Genomic DNA, 14,799 nt, shown 5'->3' on the forward strand with positions numbered 1-14,799 from the left:
TTTATTTTTTAGATCAAACCTGATCTTCATAGAACATTTACAATTTACATTTATTTACAGTTGGAATATTGTTTCTCATTAAACCTAACAATTACAATGGCATCTTTCTTTGCAGATTGTAGGAATCAGGATATATATATATATATATATATATATATATATATATATATATATTGTATTATTATATTGCTCACCCAAATATGTAAATGGCCATAATTATCCATTAAATAGTCCATACAGTATGTGCACTCTTCTAAACCCATTTGATAGCTTTGTGTGACGAGCAGCCCAAATAATTATTGACTGAAAAACATCCCCTCTCCCATAGATATCAAATCTCAATTGTACTTTAACATTTTAAAACATCAAGCCAATATCATGGCAAAGAAACAACGAGAGCAACTTATCTGATTAAAAATTGACAATATGAAATAGCCAGTTGTCCTCAGTTCACACTGTGCTGATGTGTTTACATTAATTGTTTCTATTTGTTTATGGTTTAATTAGAAAACAATTAAAAGCGTTTGTCATCAATGGGAAATGTGTACTCCAAATGTTAAAATAAACTGAGAAAAGAGACAGATGACTGAATGAATTTTAATATACCCACCGCACCACAACAGCCAAGTCAGCCTAAAGTTCCTTTTAATTTTCTACAGTAATACCAGACGTTTTTGACCGTGTGGGGACATCTTTTTTTTATTTATTTTTTTTAGCTTATAAATCATATTAATGATGTTTTTTTGAAAATGTGATGGGTAGAATACAGATCTCAGATTTGATTGTAGGTTTTGCAAGTTCAACATGGGTTATAGGTTGAAAGTTGAATGAACGAGTACTTATGTCCTTTCGATTTCTTACAGGTTGAGTTGTTGTTGCCCATAACACGCTAGCATTCTGCTAATGAACACTGATTGGTCAGTGAAGGACTGATTACGACCAGAGATACCGCTTGATGGCATCGTGGCATCCGAAGCGGGACCAGAAACAAACAAAACAAAAACTCTTCTAGCACGTGTGTTTACCTGTGTCAGCTGTGTTGTGTGTTTACCTGTGTCAGCTGTGTTGTGTGTTTACCTGTGTCAGCTGTGTTGTGTAGTTACCTGTGTCAGCTGTGTTGTGTAGTTACCTGTGTCAGCTGTGTTGTGTAGTTACCTGTGTCAGCTGTGTTGTGTGTTTACCTGTGTCAGCTGTGTTGTGTGTTTACCTGTGTCAGCTGTGTTGTGTGTTTACCTGTGTCAGCTGTGTTGTGTAGTTACCTGTGTCAGCTGTGTTGTGTAGTTACCTGTGTCAGCTGTGTTGTGTAGTTACCTGTGTCAGCTGTGTTGTGTGTTTACCTGTGTCAGCTGTGTTGTGTGTTTACCTGTGTCAGCTGTGTTGTGTATTTACCTGTGTCAGCTGTGTTGTGTGTTTACCTGTGTCAGCTGTGTTGTGTGTTTACCTGTGTCAGCTTTGTTGTGCGTTTACCTGTGACAGCTGTGTTGTGTGTTTACCTGTGTCAGCTGTGTTGTGTATTTACCTGTGTCAGCTGTGTTGTGTAGTTACCTGTGTCAGCTGTGTTGTGTATTTACCTGTGTCAGCTGTGTTGTGTATTTACCTGTGTCAGCTGTGTTGTGTGTTTACCTGTGTCAGCTTTGTTGTGCGTTTACCTGTGACAGCTGTGTTGTGCGTTTACCTGTGTCAGCTGTGTTGTGCGTTTACCTGTGTCAGCTGTGTTGTGCGTTTACCTGTGTCAGCTGTGTTGTGTGTTTACCTGTGTCAGCTGTGTTGTGTGTTTGCCTGTGTCAGCTGTGTTGTGCGTTTACCTGTGTCAGCTATGTTGTGCGTTTACCTGTGTCAGCTGTGTTGTGCGTTTACCTGTGTCAGCTGTGTTGTGCGTTTACCTGTGTCAGCTGTGTTGTGTAGTTACCTGTGTCAGCAGTTACCTGTGTCAGCTGTGTTGTGTAGTTACCTGTGTCAGATGTGTTGTGTAGTTACCTGTGTCAGCTGTGTTGTGTGTTTACCTGTGTCAGATGTGTTGTGTAGTTACCTGTGTCAGCTGTGTTGTGTAGTTACCTGTGTCAGCTGTGTTGTGTGTTTACCTGTGTCAGCTGTGTTGTGTAGTTACCTGTGTCAGCTGTGTTGTGTAGTTACCTGTGTCAGATGTGTTGTGTAGTTACCTGTGTCAGCTGTGTTGTGTAGTTACCTGTGTCGGCTGTGTTGTGTAGTTACCTGTGTCAGATGTGTTGTGTAGTTACCTGTGTCAGCTGTGTTGTGTAGTTACCTGTGTCAGATGTGTTGTGTAGTTACCTGTGTCAGCTGTGTTGTGTAGTTACCTGTGTCAGCTGTGTTGTGTGTTTACCTGTGTCAGCTGTGTTGTGTATTTACCTGTGTCAGCTGTGTTGTGTAGTTACCTGTGTCAGCTGTGTTGTGTAGTTACCTGTGTCAGCTGTGTTGTGTGTTTACCTGTGTCATGTGTTGTGTGTTTACCTGTGTCAGCTGTGTTGTCGATGCCTCGAGAGAAAAGAAAGTGCAGAGCGTGAAAGCACTAAAGTGACTGAAGGATTGCGTAGAGCAGTATCTCTGGTCGTACGATGTGTATGACGTCATTGACATTTTAAAAGACTTTTTAAAGCAAATAAGTGACTCTAAAAAACACCCAATGTGTAATTTCTTTGCATCCCCTTTCGAATACAACATTCAAATTACTAGACAAAAAATTATATCCTGAGAAAAGTGGATTTTGATGGGTATAGCGCCATAGACCTCCATTCATTCTGCACTCGTCCTGTGAGCGCCCTCATATGGAACCAGAGTGGAACTGCAACCAGTTCAGAAGCCGGAAGTTTACTGAGAGTGAAACTTCTCCCCTTATTAGACATTCTCTGGCCATTATTACCTGTAAGAAGGTTGAACTCCTCCACATGCATATGTTGCAGTCTTCAGTTTCATATTGTAGATCAGAGCTGACGCATGTCTCTGACAGTGTCTCAGGGTGAGGGTTTGACGTCATCACTATCACCTCAAACCTATGAAAGGGAGGGTGGTGGATGTTCACACAGCACATGGACTGAATCACCCACACACATATATATAAATGAACTAAATTGATAACTTTTTATAACAAAAATGAAACATCACTGAACTTGCTTAAGCTGGACTGTGACGCTATTTTCTTCTGGAAACAATTTTTTTTGCAGTTATCTCTATAAAGCTGCTTTGAAACAATCTGTATTGTAAAAAGCGCCATATAAATAAAAATTATTTGACTTGACTTGACTTATGTTAAATTTTCTGAGATATTTTCTTTGATGTCAGTTTAAAAAAATTAATCGTTTTTTTTTCAGCAGTGTTTTTAATTTTGGATGTCACATTTGAGATTCCTGACAATAAAACTCAGTCTAACTGTTAAATATAGTTATTTTATTTTATTTTATAGATTGTACAGATAATTATTGGAGTCATAAACATTGCATTGCGTTCTTTTGACTTGATCCTCATTTTCAGTGCTGCTTTTTGGCTCGGTGGTGTTGTAAGACTTTCTCATTCTGCTCAATTAAATTTTTTTAATTTTTAAAAGTATAAGTTCATACCTAAAATAAATGACAGCAAGACACAACATAGCCTATACATAGCTATTCTTTTTTTTTCTTGTAATCAAATGGCATTATGGGTCTCGTTTTAGTGGTGAAATCTACCATCTTAATAGCCTACACTGTAAAAAAAGGATCAGTTGACTTTAAAAAAAATTAGGAAACCCGTTGTCTTAAAATTATTAAATAAATAAACTTCATGCTAAATCGAAAAAAATAAATAATGTGGAATTATCAAGTTCACATAACTTAATTTTTTCAATTTAGCATTACGTTTATTTACTTAATAATTTTAAGGCAATGGGTTTACTCATTTTTTTAAGTAAGTGAACTGATCACTTTTTACAGTGTACACCTTCTGTAATACCATCAAGCTACATCTTTATTCTTACCTTATTCAATCTTACCTTATTCAGTCTTAACATCTTTATTCTATCCTTTAAAACAAATTGTATTTAAAGATGTTTACTAAATGTTAACTTTGGCTGTTTTTTGTTTATTTTATTTAATTTTTTTATAAATGACTAGCATCATCGGCTTTTTAGATTTTTTAGACCATAGTCTTCTACCTCTTTAGACTTTGAATAAACTAGAAAACCTTCCAATGTTTCAATTTTTGTCAAGGACATGGAAATGAAGAAACGTCTATCTTAAAATTATATTAAAATAGGGGCCAATAAAACAAGTAGAGATTTAAAAACAAAAAACAAACAAACAAAAAAACAACATCTCTCTGAGGAGGTTTGCATGACTTCACCACCAGGTGGCTTGTGTATCACATTACAAGTCAGTCGCTGTAGACTAGAGAGTGTGAAGGCAGAACAGAGCCTGATAAATAATGGGAGGGCCTAGACTGTCACACAGAACCTTGAGCTAAAATGTTCAAAGTCTCTAAACGTCCTTTTCAAATCATTTACGAGTCAAGACCTTTATGTAGCTATATTTATTATTATTATTATTTATTTTTCCTGCAGCATTAGTTGCATAGGCGTAGTGTTTGTAATTACATTGGTGCGTATACCATCCTAAGTTCTATATAAGCAAGAACCGTTTATATACCGTCTATGGCAAGAACACTGTCAGGAAAACAGCTCCGCCCATATCGGGAAAAACTAGGCTGGAAGGTAATGATGGGAAGTTGTTCCTTTCGAACAGTTCATTTAAAAAAAACAAAAAAAAACCGGCTCACAGAATTGATTCAGTGATTCATTTACGTGATCACGTGATCTATGACGTCCCACATCCAACCTAAATATAATTTTTATTCACATTAAACAATGCTAAAAATTAATGTACATCTCTTGGATAAAAATCTTTTTGTTCTTGTGTTAAAATAAAATGCAATAAGCGACTCTTATTTGGAAGACTGTCGACGGTTCAGTCTGATTCGAGAATGAATCTTTGGCCGCGACTATCGTTTTTGTGAACCGGTTCAGAAGATTCATTTAAAATATACGACTCAAACGAACGATTCACCGACATCGTTGTTTTTGGGCCAGCCCAGTTCTGTAGAGTTCATTTTATGCTGACATTTTCCCAAAGTGTCGACATTTCCCTAAAATCTAGTTCCTGCACTTTGGACTGTTAGTCACAGGGTAAGTCTGGGTTGTTTCTTAAGAGCTCTCTGAAATAAAATAGAAAAAGTATCAATTCTGCGTCACGCTGGAAGTAGATGATCGTACGCAGTTCCATTTCTGGTCGATAAACACAACAGACCACAGCTGTGCAATAATCCAATGTATTTTAGAATTTGTCTTTGAAAAAGTGGGAAAAAATGTCCTTAACTATGAATTCTATTAGGAATAGGGCAAGTTGACACATTTGGATTCAAAAATCAGTTACACTAACTCTTCTCATCTCTTGCAGGTTCTCTCTGTTTTATAACTGTGTATTAGTTGAAAATTATGTTGGATAAATCGTGCTTATCCGTTCCATTTTGGGAATTTTGTTTATCATAATTGTTAAAGGGACAGTTCACCCAAAAAATTAAAATTTCATAATGTAGGCCTACACACCCTCAAGTCCCACACCTGTATGAATTTCTTTCGTCTGTTGAACACAAAAGGAGATATTTTGAAGAATGCCCGTAACCAAACAGTTGATGGGCGCCATTGACACTGTTAAAAAGTGTGTCAACAATAAAGAGCATTATGGCACATTATCCTAAAAAGCACGGTTGTGACAACATGCCCTGCTATGTCATCATTTGTTCACTGAACTGTATCTTTTTGTCCTGGTCCTTGTCAAGACATTAAAGGTGCCATTTGTGTGACCAAGATTTGTTTGTTTCTCCTCTACGGCTTGGTTTGATTTGATGTATTGATACCAAATATGGATATACTAGTATGATTATTTGCTTATCTGTCTTTACACAGGAAGTTTGGCCTTTATCACCTGTGGGAAGTTCGAAGTCCATCACCTCCGTCTGCATCATGTCTATGACAGTGTCTCAGGGTGAGGGTTTGACGGTCATCACCGTCTCCTCAAACCCAAAGAGCAAATGGCCCGTACTGTGTCAGATTCTGGCTTCTCTGTGCTGCAGTCCAGTGTGTTTCGTATCTCAGAATATGAAAGGAAAGCTGACGAACATCCACACAGCTCTTGGGGTGAATTAAACAATTAAACATCTTTTAGATATTTTCATTTGAAGACTTTAGCATGTAAAGTTTTTATTTTATTTTATTTTTATTCGAGATGTGCAAACAACATTGTTTATTTTTTTTATTCCATAGACTGTGCAGATAATAGTTGGAGTCATCAATATTGTGTTTGGGATTTTGATTCAAAGTGTTTGGGTATGGAACACCATTACAGAGACTAAAGCTGCTTATTGGATCGGTGGTGTGGTAAGAATTATTTTACTCGTTGTTATGTTTCTAAATCTTTTCATGTGTAGTAAAATAGTTGTGTAGTTTAATTGCTTGTGTTGTATGTCCTTAATTCTGATGCATTTTTAGGATAACATGAATATTCGGTGGGTCACTACACCTGAATTCCACCTTTCATTGGAATGACTATGTTTGAATGCACTGCACTTTTTATTTGTTTGCTTTTTAGGTCCTTTTTGCTGGAATCGTGACTATTCTTGGAGCTAAGTTTCCCAGTCCTTGTCTGGTAAGTGTCTATCAAAGCCATATCATACGTTTTAGGACTGTTCTGGTTTAGAAAAATAATTTTGAGCGTGTGTTTTGGATTGTTTGTGTTTTACAGCTGGTTATTGCAATGATTCTGAACATCGTCAGCGCTGCACTGGCTATCACAGCTGTTGTGCTGTATTCAGTGGACCTGGCTAAGGGAAACGATCCATACTGCGATACCGATTATTATTATTCGTCTTACGGTACCTCTGTACCGCCTTCCTCTGAAAAGATTAGGAGAACGGAGATCTGCATGCACTACAAATATTCAATTCGGGTAATTATTATATTTGTTTTATTTATTAAATGGTGTAAAATCACTTGTTGAGGGTTGTTGAATTATATTTCAAATTTGTGTTTCTACTGTATTTCTTTCCTCAAGTGACACTGATCTTTCTCCACCTCTAGATGATCATCGGAGGACTAGATATCATGATGATAGTGTTGTCGGTCCTTCAGCTCTGTGTGACCATCAGTTTCTGTGTTTTGACTGGGAAAGCTTTGTGCAAGAAGGATGAAGATGCAAAGGTACTGTATTATCATCATCACCAGTCAAATCCACTTTGATCATGAGTGATTCTGACAGATGCTGTGTGTGTTCATGTTTGTTTGTGGTTTTGCAGTCGGTGGAGGATCCAGAACTTCACAAGCCGCTCCTGGAAGACGCCGCTGTCGCTCCTGCATGTTAGAGAGAGAGAACATACAAAGCCACAAATATATACAGCATATACACCGCCTCTCAATATAGTACTCCGATGACTTAAAGCAGATTATACATTGATGCATGTTTATTCTTATACAGTGTTTTCCTTATTTCTTTACTTATTTCTAGAAAAAAAAAAGATATGCTTTTTGAAATAAATGACTTGAGAACTTTGTCATCACCGCTTTTTATATACAGTACAGGCCAAAAAGTTTGGACACATTACTATTTTTTATGTTTTTGAAAGAAGTTTCTTCTGCTCATCAAGCCTGCATTTATTTGATAAAAAATACACGAAAAAAAAAGTAATATTGTGATATATTATTACAATTTTAAATAATTGGTTTTCAATTTATTATACTTTAAATCATCATTTATTTCTGTGATGCAAAGCTGAATTTTCAGGATCATTACTCATTCATTATATGATGATTCATTATCAAAGTTGGAAACAGTTCTGCTGCTTAATATTTTTTCATAACCTGTGATACTTTTTTAGGATACTTTGATTAATAAAAAGTAAAAAAAAAAAAGCAAATGTGTTAAAAATAGAAATCTTTTGTAACAGCAATATACACTACTGGTCAGTAATTTGGGGTCAGTAATTTTTTTTCTTTCTTTTTTTGAAATAAATCCACACTTTTATTCAGCAAGGATGTGTTAAATTGATAAAAAGTGATAGTAAAGAAGATTTATATTATTAGAAAATATTTTTTTATTTTGAATAAATGCAGTTCTTTTTAACCTTTTATTCATCAAATATATTAGGCAGCAGAACTGTGTCCAACACTCATAATAAATCAGAATATTAGAATGATTTCTAAAGGATCATGTGATAGACTGGAGTAATGATCCTGAAAATTCAGCTTTGCATCACAGAAATAAATGATAATTTAAAGTATAATAAATTGAAAACCAATTATTTAAAATTGTAATAATATATCACAATATTACATTTTTTTTTTCTGTATTTTTGATCAAATAAATGCAGGCTTGATGAGCAGAAGAAACTTCTTTCAAAAACATTAAAAATAGTAATGTTTCCAAACTTTTGGCCTGTACTGTATATATTTGTTCCTTTTGTATTAAGTTTAAAATAATTACAAGTTTCCATCAATTCTCTTTTTTTTCTCTCCGTTTAGTCATGCAAAGATACAAAACATTCTGAACAGCAGTGACTTGACCTGATTTATCAGTATATCTTTGGCTATTTGCTGATTCCGCCAGCAGGTGGTGTTAATATCCTCAAGTGTTAAGAGAGGGTACATAGCTGTGCCAAGGCTAATGTAAAGAACTTCAAGCTAAATGTTATCAAAAGTGGGAAGAACTTTCACCATGAACACTTCTCCCATAAGAGCTCGAAACCCTAAATATCAAAACCGAAAAGCTATAAACATAAAGGATCTATTTTGTGGTGTGTAAATGTAAGCATTCCTTCAAGGCTGGGCTTACATTTGACTACATTCACTACCACTTTTACTTGTTAATTTTGTCATTGACAAGATTAATATGCTAAAAGCAAATGAAATCTTGTAAGTGAGTTTATAATTTCAGCACCTACTTATCATGCGCACCTTATTATATATTGCACTAAAAAAAATTTATTTTACACATTTCTTTTGCTATAATAATTGTCTGACTGTCAGATGACTTGTCACTAAATAAAGATGAAAAAAAAAAATTGAACTTGAAGTTGAAATTATTTTTGTGAGAAGACTGAAATGAAATAAGATGCATATAATTAGCCCTGCTGTAGTAATCAGTTACATGTGCTTCCTCTCGCTTACATTAGTCACTGGGATGTCAGCTGTCTTGACCAGGAACAAACCAAGGAATCAAGGGGGGATCTGTTTTTAGATCTCTACCTGTGGATTACAGTGGTGCTGAATCACTGGCTCCCACTTTTGTTCCTTGCAGAAGACTCACTAATTCAAAACAGCTGAAACCATCTTCAGAATATAGTGATTTCATATGCATACAAATGCACTTTTCCTTTGCTGTGAGATGGTTTCCATGAACAGTTCATTTACAGCTGTCTACATTTCAGTAATGATGTAATGATTTACATTGCCTTTGTGCTCTGTGATCTTATTATTTATAGTCCAGATGGATTTTAAGCTGTTGAACGCTTGAATCAAGAAACTATTTGTTTTTCTTTGCTTATTTTATAGGCCAGTTTCCTTTCGGTTAACCAGAATCAGCTTCTGTCATTGGTGCCAAACATCAGTACTTGGAAAGACAGCAATGATAGACACAGAATAGTGTGTGTACAGTGAGTTTCAAAGGTACGAGGACTTTCAGATAGTATAAATATAAATTGAATCTATAAATATGAATTTGCCAAGTTGACATATTGCACAATGAGGTTTCATGACCTATGAGGGGAATTTTTTTTTTTTTTTTAATGGGTGTTTTGGTGCTCAGCGCCTTTTTATTTGTCTCTATATTTTTGATGCATGACACACCTAATACATTTTCTGTTTGGAACAACATGAGAATGTGTAAATAATGCCAGCATTATTGAACAATATTATTCAATTGATATTCCAGTGTAAAATGAATAAGTCACTATTGACATTTTTCACTGAAATGCCAAATCTGATTGCTTATTTTCAAGCACATGCAATATAACTGAACATCTCTGAACAAGAACCATTGGCTCCTCTCTAGTTTATTCTCTATGTAGACATTTATCCTTTCTATATTCAGTTTATCAGACCAGGAAGAATCTCAGCATCTTGAGGATTTTCCACATCCAATCCTGTTGGGTGAGCTTGTGTGCTATTGGAGCCACTCACCTAATAAACATTTATTGGATCTTTTTCAGGGTGAAATTGGTCCAAAATGAAATTATTTCAATGGAGACCGCATTAAGGAAGAACTAAGGTAACATTGAGACGATAAATGGCTGCACAATGTATTTCTGCATCTCACGCGAAACCGTCCTGATGCACGTGATGTTTTTCTGCGTTCCTGAGGTCACCTGATGGGGCCGGACTCAATGTGAGGCACTGTGGCCAAATCATATTCATGGAAAAGTCATTTTGTTCTGATTAAAAGAATCTCTTAAGCTATTTACTAGGAGACTTAAGTTCATGATCCTCCAGAGGTTGAGCAGACTGCAGTCAGACACTTTCTTTGTGATTGGTTGGGCACATTTCTAGAGGAAAGAACTTTGCTAATAGGTCAATTTTCCTTAAAAAAATGACTCCATTACCTGACTTGCTTGTTTAAAAAAAATAAAACCCCAAAAACCTAAACATAACTTATTATATTGTTGCCTGCTGCCGTTCTGCGGTCATATTTAGGCCCTGTGTTCTTGCCAATGGAGCCAAACACTATGACTGTTTGGAACTCCAATAAAGCCTGAAAACAAGCAAGTCACCCTTACTAAGCCTGCATTATGATGCAAGACTGCACAGAAATAAACCAGTGAGCAAAAAGTCCCTCTGAGATCCCACATACCCTTTAGCTGAGTAGAAGTGAAAGGAAATGTGAAAAACTGAGACTGAACTGTACACAAATTCATTTTAAATAAACTGAGATGTACAAAACTGTAGCTCTGTTCTAAAATCTTCTGAGCTACCTATGTAGACAAGGTTTTAAGGCATCTTCTTTAAAGATTTTTATTCACATTCATCAACTCACACATTAGTTGTGGTAAATCGAAGCTCAAGCACGTGCAAGAACCAATGAGGTTCATTCTCGTGTTACGCAGCACGTTTGAGCTTCAGCAAGAACTAATGAGATTCATTCTCGTGTTACGCATCACGTTTGAGCTTCAGCGAGAACCAATGAGGTTCATTCTCGTGTTACGCAGCACGTTTGAGCTTCAGCAAGAACCAATGAGATTAATTCTCGTGTTACGCAGCACGTTTGAGATTCAGCAAGAACCAATGAGGTTCATTCTCGTGTTACTCAGCACGTTTGAGCTTCAGCAAGAACTAATGAGATTCATTCTCGTGTTACGCATCACGTTTGAGCTTCAGCGAGAACCAATGAGGTTCATTCTCATGTTACGCAGCACGTTTGAGCTTCTGCAAGAACCAATGAGGTTCATTCTCGTGTTACGCATCACGTTTGAGCTTCAGCAAGAACCAATGAGATTCATTCTCGTGTTACGCAGCACGTTTGAGATTCAGCAAGAACCAATGAGGTTCATTCTCGTGTTACGCATCACGTTTGAGCTTCAGCAAGAACCAATGAGATTCATTCTCGTGTTACGCAGCACATTTGAGATTCAGCAAGAACCAATGAGGTTCATTCTCGTGTTAAGCAGCACGTTTGAGCTTCAGCAAGAACCAATGAGGTTCATTCTCGTGTTACTCAGCACGTTTGAGCTTCAGCAAGAACTAATGAGATTCATTCTCGTGTTACGCATCACGTTTGAGCTTCAGCGAGAACCAATGAGGTTCATTCTCATGTTACGCAGCACGTTTGAGCTTCTGCAAGAACCAATGAGGTTCATTCTCGTGTTACGCATCACGTTTGAGCTTCAGCAAGAACCAATGAGATTCATTCTCGTGTTACGCAGCACGTTTGAGATTCAGCAAGAACCAATGAGGTTCATTCTCGTGTTACGCAGCACGTTTGAGCTTCAGCAAGAACCAATGAGATTCGTTCTCGTGTTACGCAGCACGTTTGAGCTTCAGCGAGAACCAATGAGATTCGTTCTCGTGTTACGCAGCACGTTTGAGATTCAGCAAGAACCAATGAGGTTCATTCTCGTGTTAAGCAGCACGTTTGAGCTTCAGCAAGAACCAATGAGGTTCATTCTCGTGTTACTCAGCACGTTTGAGCTTCAGCAAGAACTAATGAGATTCATTCTCGTGTTACGCATCACGTTTGAGCTTCAGCGAGAACCAATGAGGTTCATTCTCATGTTACGCAGCACGTTTGAGCTTCTGCAAGAACCAATGAGGTTCATTCTCGTGTTACGCATCACGTTTGAGCTTCAGCAAGAACCAATGAGATTCATTCTCGTGTTACGCAGCACGTTTGAGATTCAGCAAGAACCAATGAGGTTCATTCTCGTGTTACGCAGCACGTTTGAGCTTCAGCAAGAACCAATGAGATTCGTTCTCGTGTTACGCAGCACGTTTGAGCTTCAGCGAGAACCAATGAGATTCATTCTCGTGTTACGCAGCACGTTTGAGATTCAGCAAGAACCAATGAGGTTCATTCTCGTGTTACGCAGCACGTTTGAGCTTCAGCAAGAACCAATGAGATTCGTTCTCGTGTTACGCAGCACGTTTGAGCTTCAGCGAGAACCAATGAGGTTCATTCTCATGTTACGCAGCACGTTTGAGCTTCAGCAAGAACCAATGAGATTAATTCTCGTGTTACGCAGCACGTTTGAGCTTCAGCGAGAACCAATGAGGTTCATTCTCATGTTACGCAGCACGTTTGAGCTTCAGCAAGAACCAATGAGGTTCATTCTCGTGTTACGCAGCACGTTTGAGCTTCAGCAAGAACCAATGAGGTTCATTCTTGTGTTACGCAGCACGTTTGAGCTTCAGTAAGAACCAATGAGGTTCATTCTCGTGTTACGCAGCACGTTTGAGCTTCAGCAAGAACCAATGAGGTTCATTCTCGTGTTACGCAGCACGTTTGAGCTTCAGCAAGAACCAATGAGGTTCATTCTCGTGTTACGCAGCACGTTTGAGCTTCAGCAAGAACCAGTGAGGTTCATTCTCTCGTGTTACGCAGCATGTTTGAGTTTCAGCAAGAACCAGTGAGGTTCATTCTCGTGTTACGCAGCACGTTTGAGCTTCAGCAAGAACCAATGAGGTTCATTCTCTCGTGTTACGCAGCACTTTTGAGCTTCCGTAAGCAGGTTCGGTAGAGCTTCTGTTTATGTTCGCTGATCATATGTGAATTAAACCCATAAATTAAATCTTTTCATCATATAAAGCGATCGAGTCTTAAGAAAAAAATTGGACTAAACCTCTCAATTCATATGGATTAGTTTTACTATCTCTTTAAGAGTGTCAAAGTGGTAGTTGCGTAGCTGTCAATGGTGAGACAGAAAGCTCTCAGATTTCATCAAGTAGATCTTCATTTGTGTTCCAAAGATACGATGCGAAAGTATTACGAGATTGGAATGACATGAGGGTGAGTAATTAATGACAGAATTTTCTATCCCTTTAATGCTTTTAATGTATTACCCAAAAAATTATATTTTTGCACATTGCACTCTATAATGAGAATGTCCCTCAGCCTAAATTTTAAATGCCACTTGTTTCTGACAAGCCATTGCAAATGGTAAATCATGGTTTGTTGGTGTGTCTTCAGAGAAGGAAATAGACGGAATTTATTGATTTTGAAAGTGTCTTCATAGCTTTTGTCTGTAAACTAAAGGTTGCTGGCTATAATACCACTGACACAAGTTGCTACAGCTGCTATATTTACTCTCTCCAGATGTGTATGACGACGAGGAGATGTGGTGAAACGCCACATATGTCTTCCTCCGTGACCGATGAAGCAGCTGTGCAATAGGGAATGGTAGAGGTCTTTTCAGCGAGGAGATGCCAACAATTTAGTGTGCATAATAGCACTTTGGCTAGATTATCATAATTATTGCCTTGATTGAAGTTTTCAATTTTAAGGTGTGCATTTGTTAAATATTTGTATTGCTTATGCTTTGCCTTGATTTTCTTCACAATCACTAATTTCATTATGTATTTTAGAACATTTTCCCATCTATAAGCAGAATTGTAGTCATGGCCAAACCTCTGAGACCAAGACCAGATCCTTTAAGACAAAGACCAGATCAGACCCAAGGGGCCTCAACATGCCTCAATGATCTGGTCTTGTCTCAGAAGTTTGGTCTTCTTGACAACACCTCCGTCTATACATCAAATGTTATTTAGCAGTGTTTTCATATACATTTGTAGTTTGTTCAGTTATAATATAGTCTTTGCTTTTAAATATAAAAAGCTTTGGCATTTTTGTTTTCTATTCTAGGTTTGTTTTTTACCACTGTCAAAGGGTGGGACAAATCCTGAGATAAAAATAGATCCGTTTGTGGCTCCTCTGCATAATTACAGGGTCTGATGGGTGTTTCACAGTAAATCTATTTCACCCAGTGAAACACGAAGTTGAAAGGAGGACGTACAACATCACAATTGTCCAGCGACGACTAGTTTGTTGTCAAAAAGTAGATTCCCACAATATGAAAAACTGAAGTATTAATCATTATTGCCCCATGTATAACAACTGATGCAACTTCAGGTGAACTGGATTGGCATTTTATGAAGGAAATATCAGTGCTTGCAAGACAGCAAAATAATAATGCTGACATTTTCAGAAAGCTTGCATTTCATTTGTAAATGAAATGCCACATCATTTCACATCATATGCAAGGAATACCAATAACTATTCAGTA

The 14,799-nt window shown here is 37.3% G+C and overlaps 2 protein-coding genes and 1 long non-coding RNA gene across 3 annotated transcripts; 2 read left to right on the top strand and 1 right to left on the bottom strand.

Moving 5' to 3' along the window:
- Window positions 1-775: 775 nt before the first annotated feature.
- Window positions 776-5,936, bottom strand: LOC309484534. Its single transcript, XR_014200898.1, has 3 exons — window positions 5,588-5,936; window positions 2,470-3,008; window positions 776-1,025 (listed from the first exon to the last, which is right to left on the bottom strand). It is a non-coding gene; the product is annotated as an uncharacterized lncRNA (long non-coding RNA).
- Window positions 5,013-7,537, top strand: LOC309484478 (transmembrane protein 176A-like). The gene is made up of 7 exons (XM_082150843.1): window positions 5,013-5,167; window positions 5,948-6,178; window positions 6,305-6,418; window positions 6,630-6,686; window positions 6,783-6,986; window positions 7,118-7,237; window positions 7,333-7,537. Exons 2-7 carry the CDS (start codon window positions 6,005-6,007, stop codon window positions 7,396-7,398), a joined length of 735 nt encoding a protein of 244 aa, XP_082006969.1. The 5' UTR covers window positions 5,013-5,167; window positions 5,948-6,004; the 3' UTR covers window positions 7,399-7,537.
- A 1,701-nt stretch (window positions 7,538-9,238) lies between these two features.
- On the top strand, window positions 9,239-13,757 carry LOC309484410 (uncharacterized protein). Its single transcript, XM_082150731.1, has 2 exons — window positions 9,239-9,697; window positions 10,240-13,757. Exon 2 carries the CDS (start codon window positions 11,105-11,107, stop codon window positions 12,932-12,934), a length of 1,830 nt encoding a protein of 609 aa, XP_082006857.1. The 5' UTR covers window positions 9,239-9,697; window positions 10,240-11,104; the 3' UTR covers window positions 12,935-13,757.
- The last annotated feature ends 1,042 nt before the right edge of the window (window positions 13,758-14,799 follow it).

This window comes from Leuciscus leuciscus (genome assembly GCF_965113295.1).
Source record: "Leuciscus leuciscus genome assembly, chromosome: 20".
Taxonomy (NCBI): Eukaryota; Metazoa; Chordata; class Actinopteri; order Cypriniformes; family Leuciscidae; genus Leuciscus; species Leuciscus leuciscus.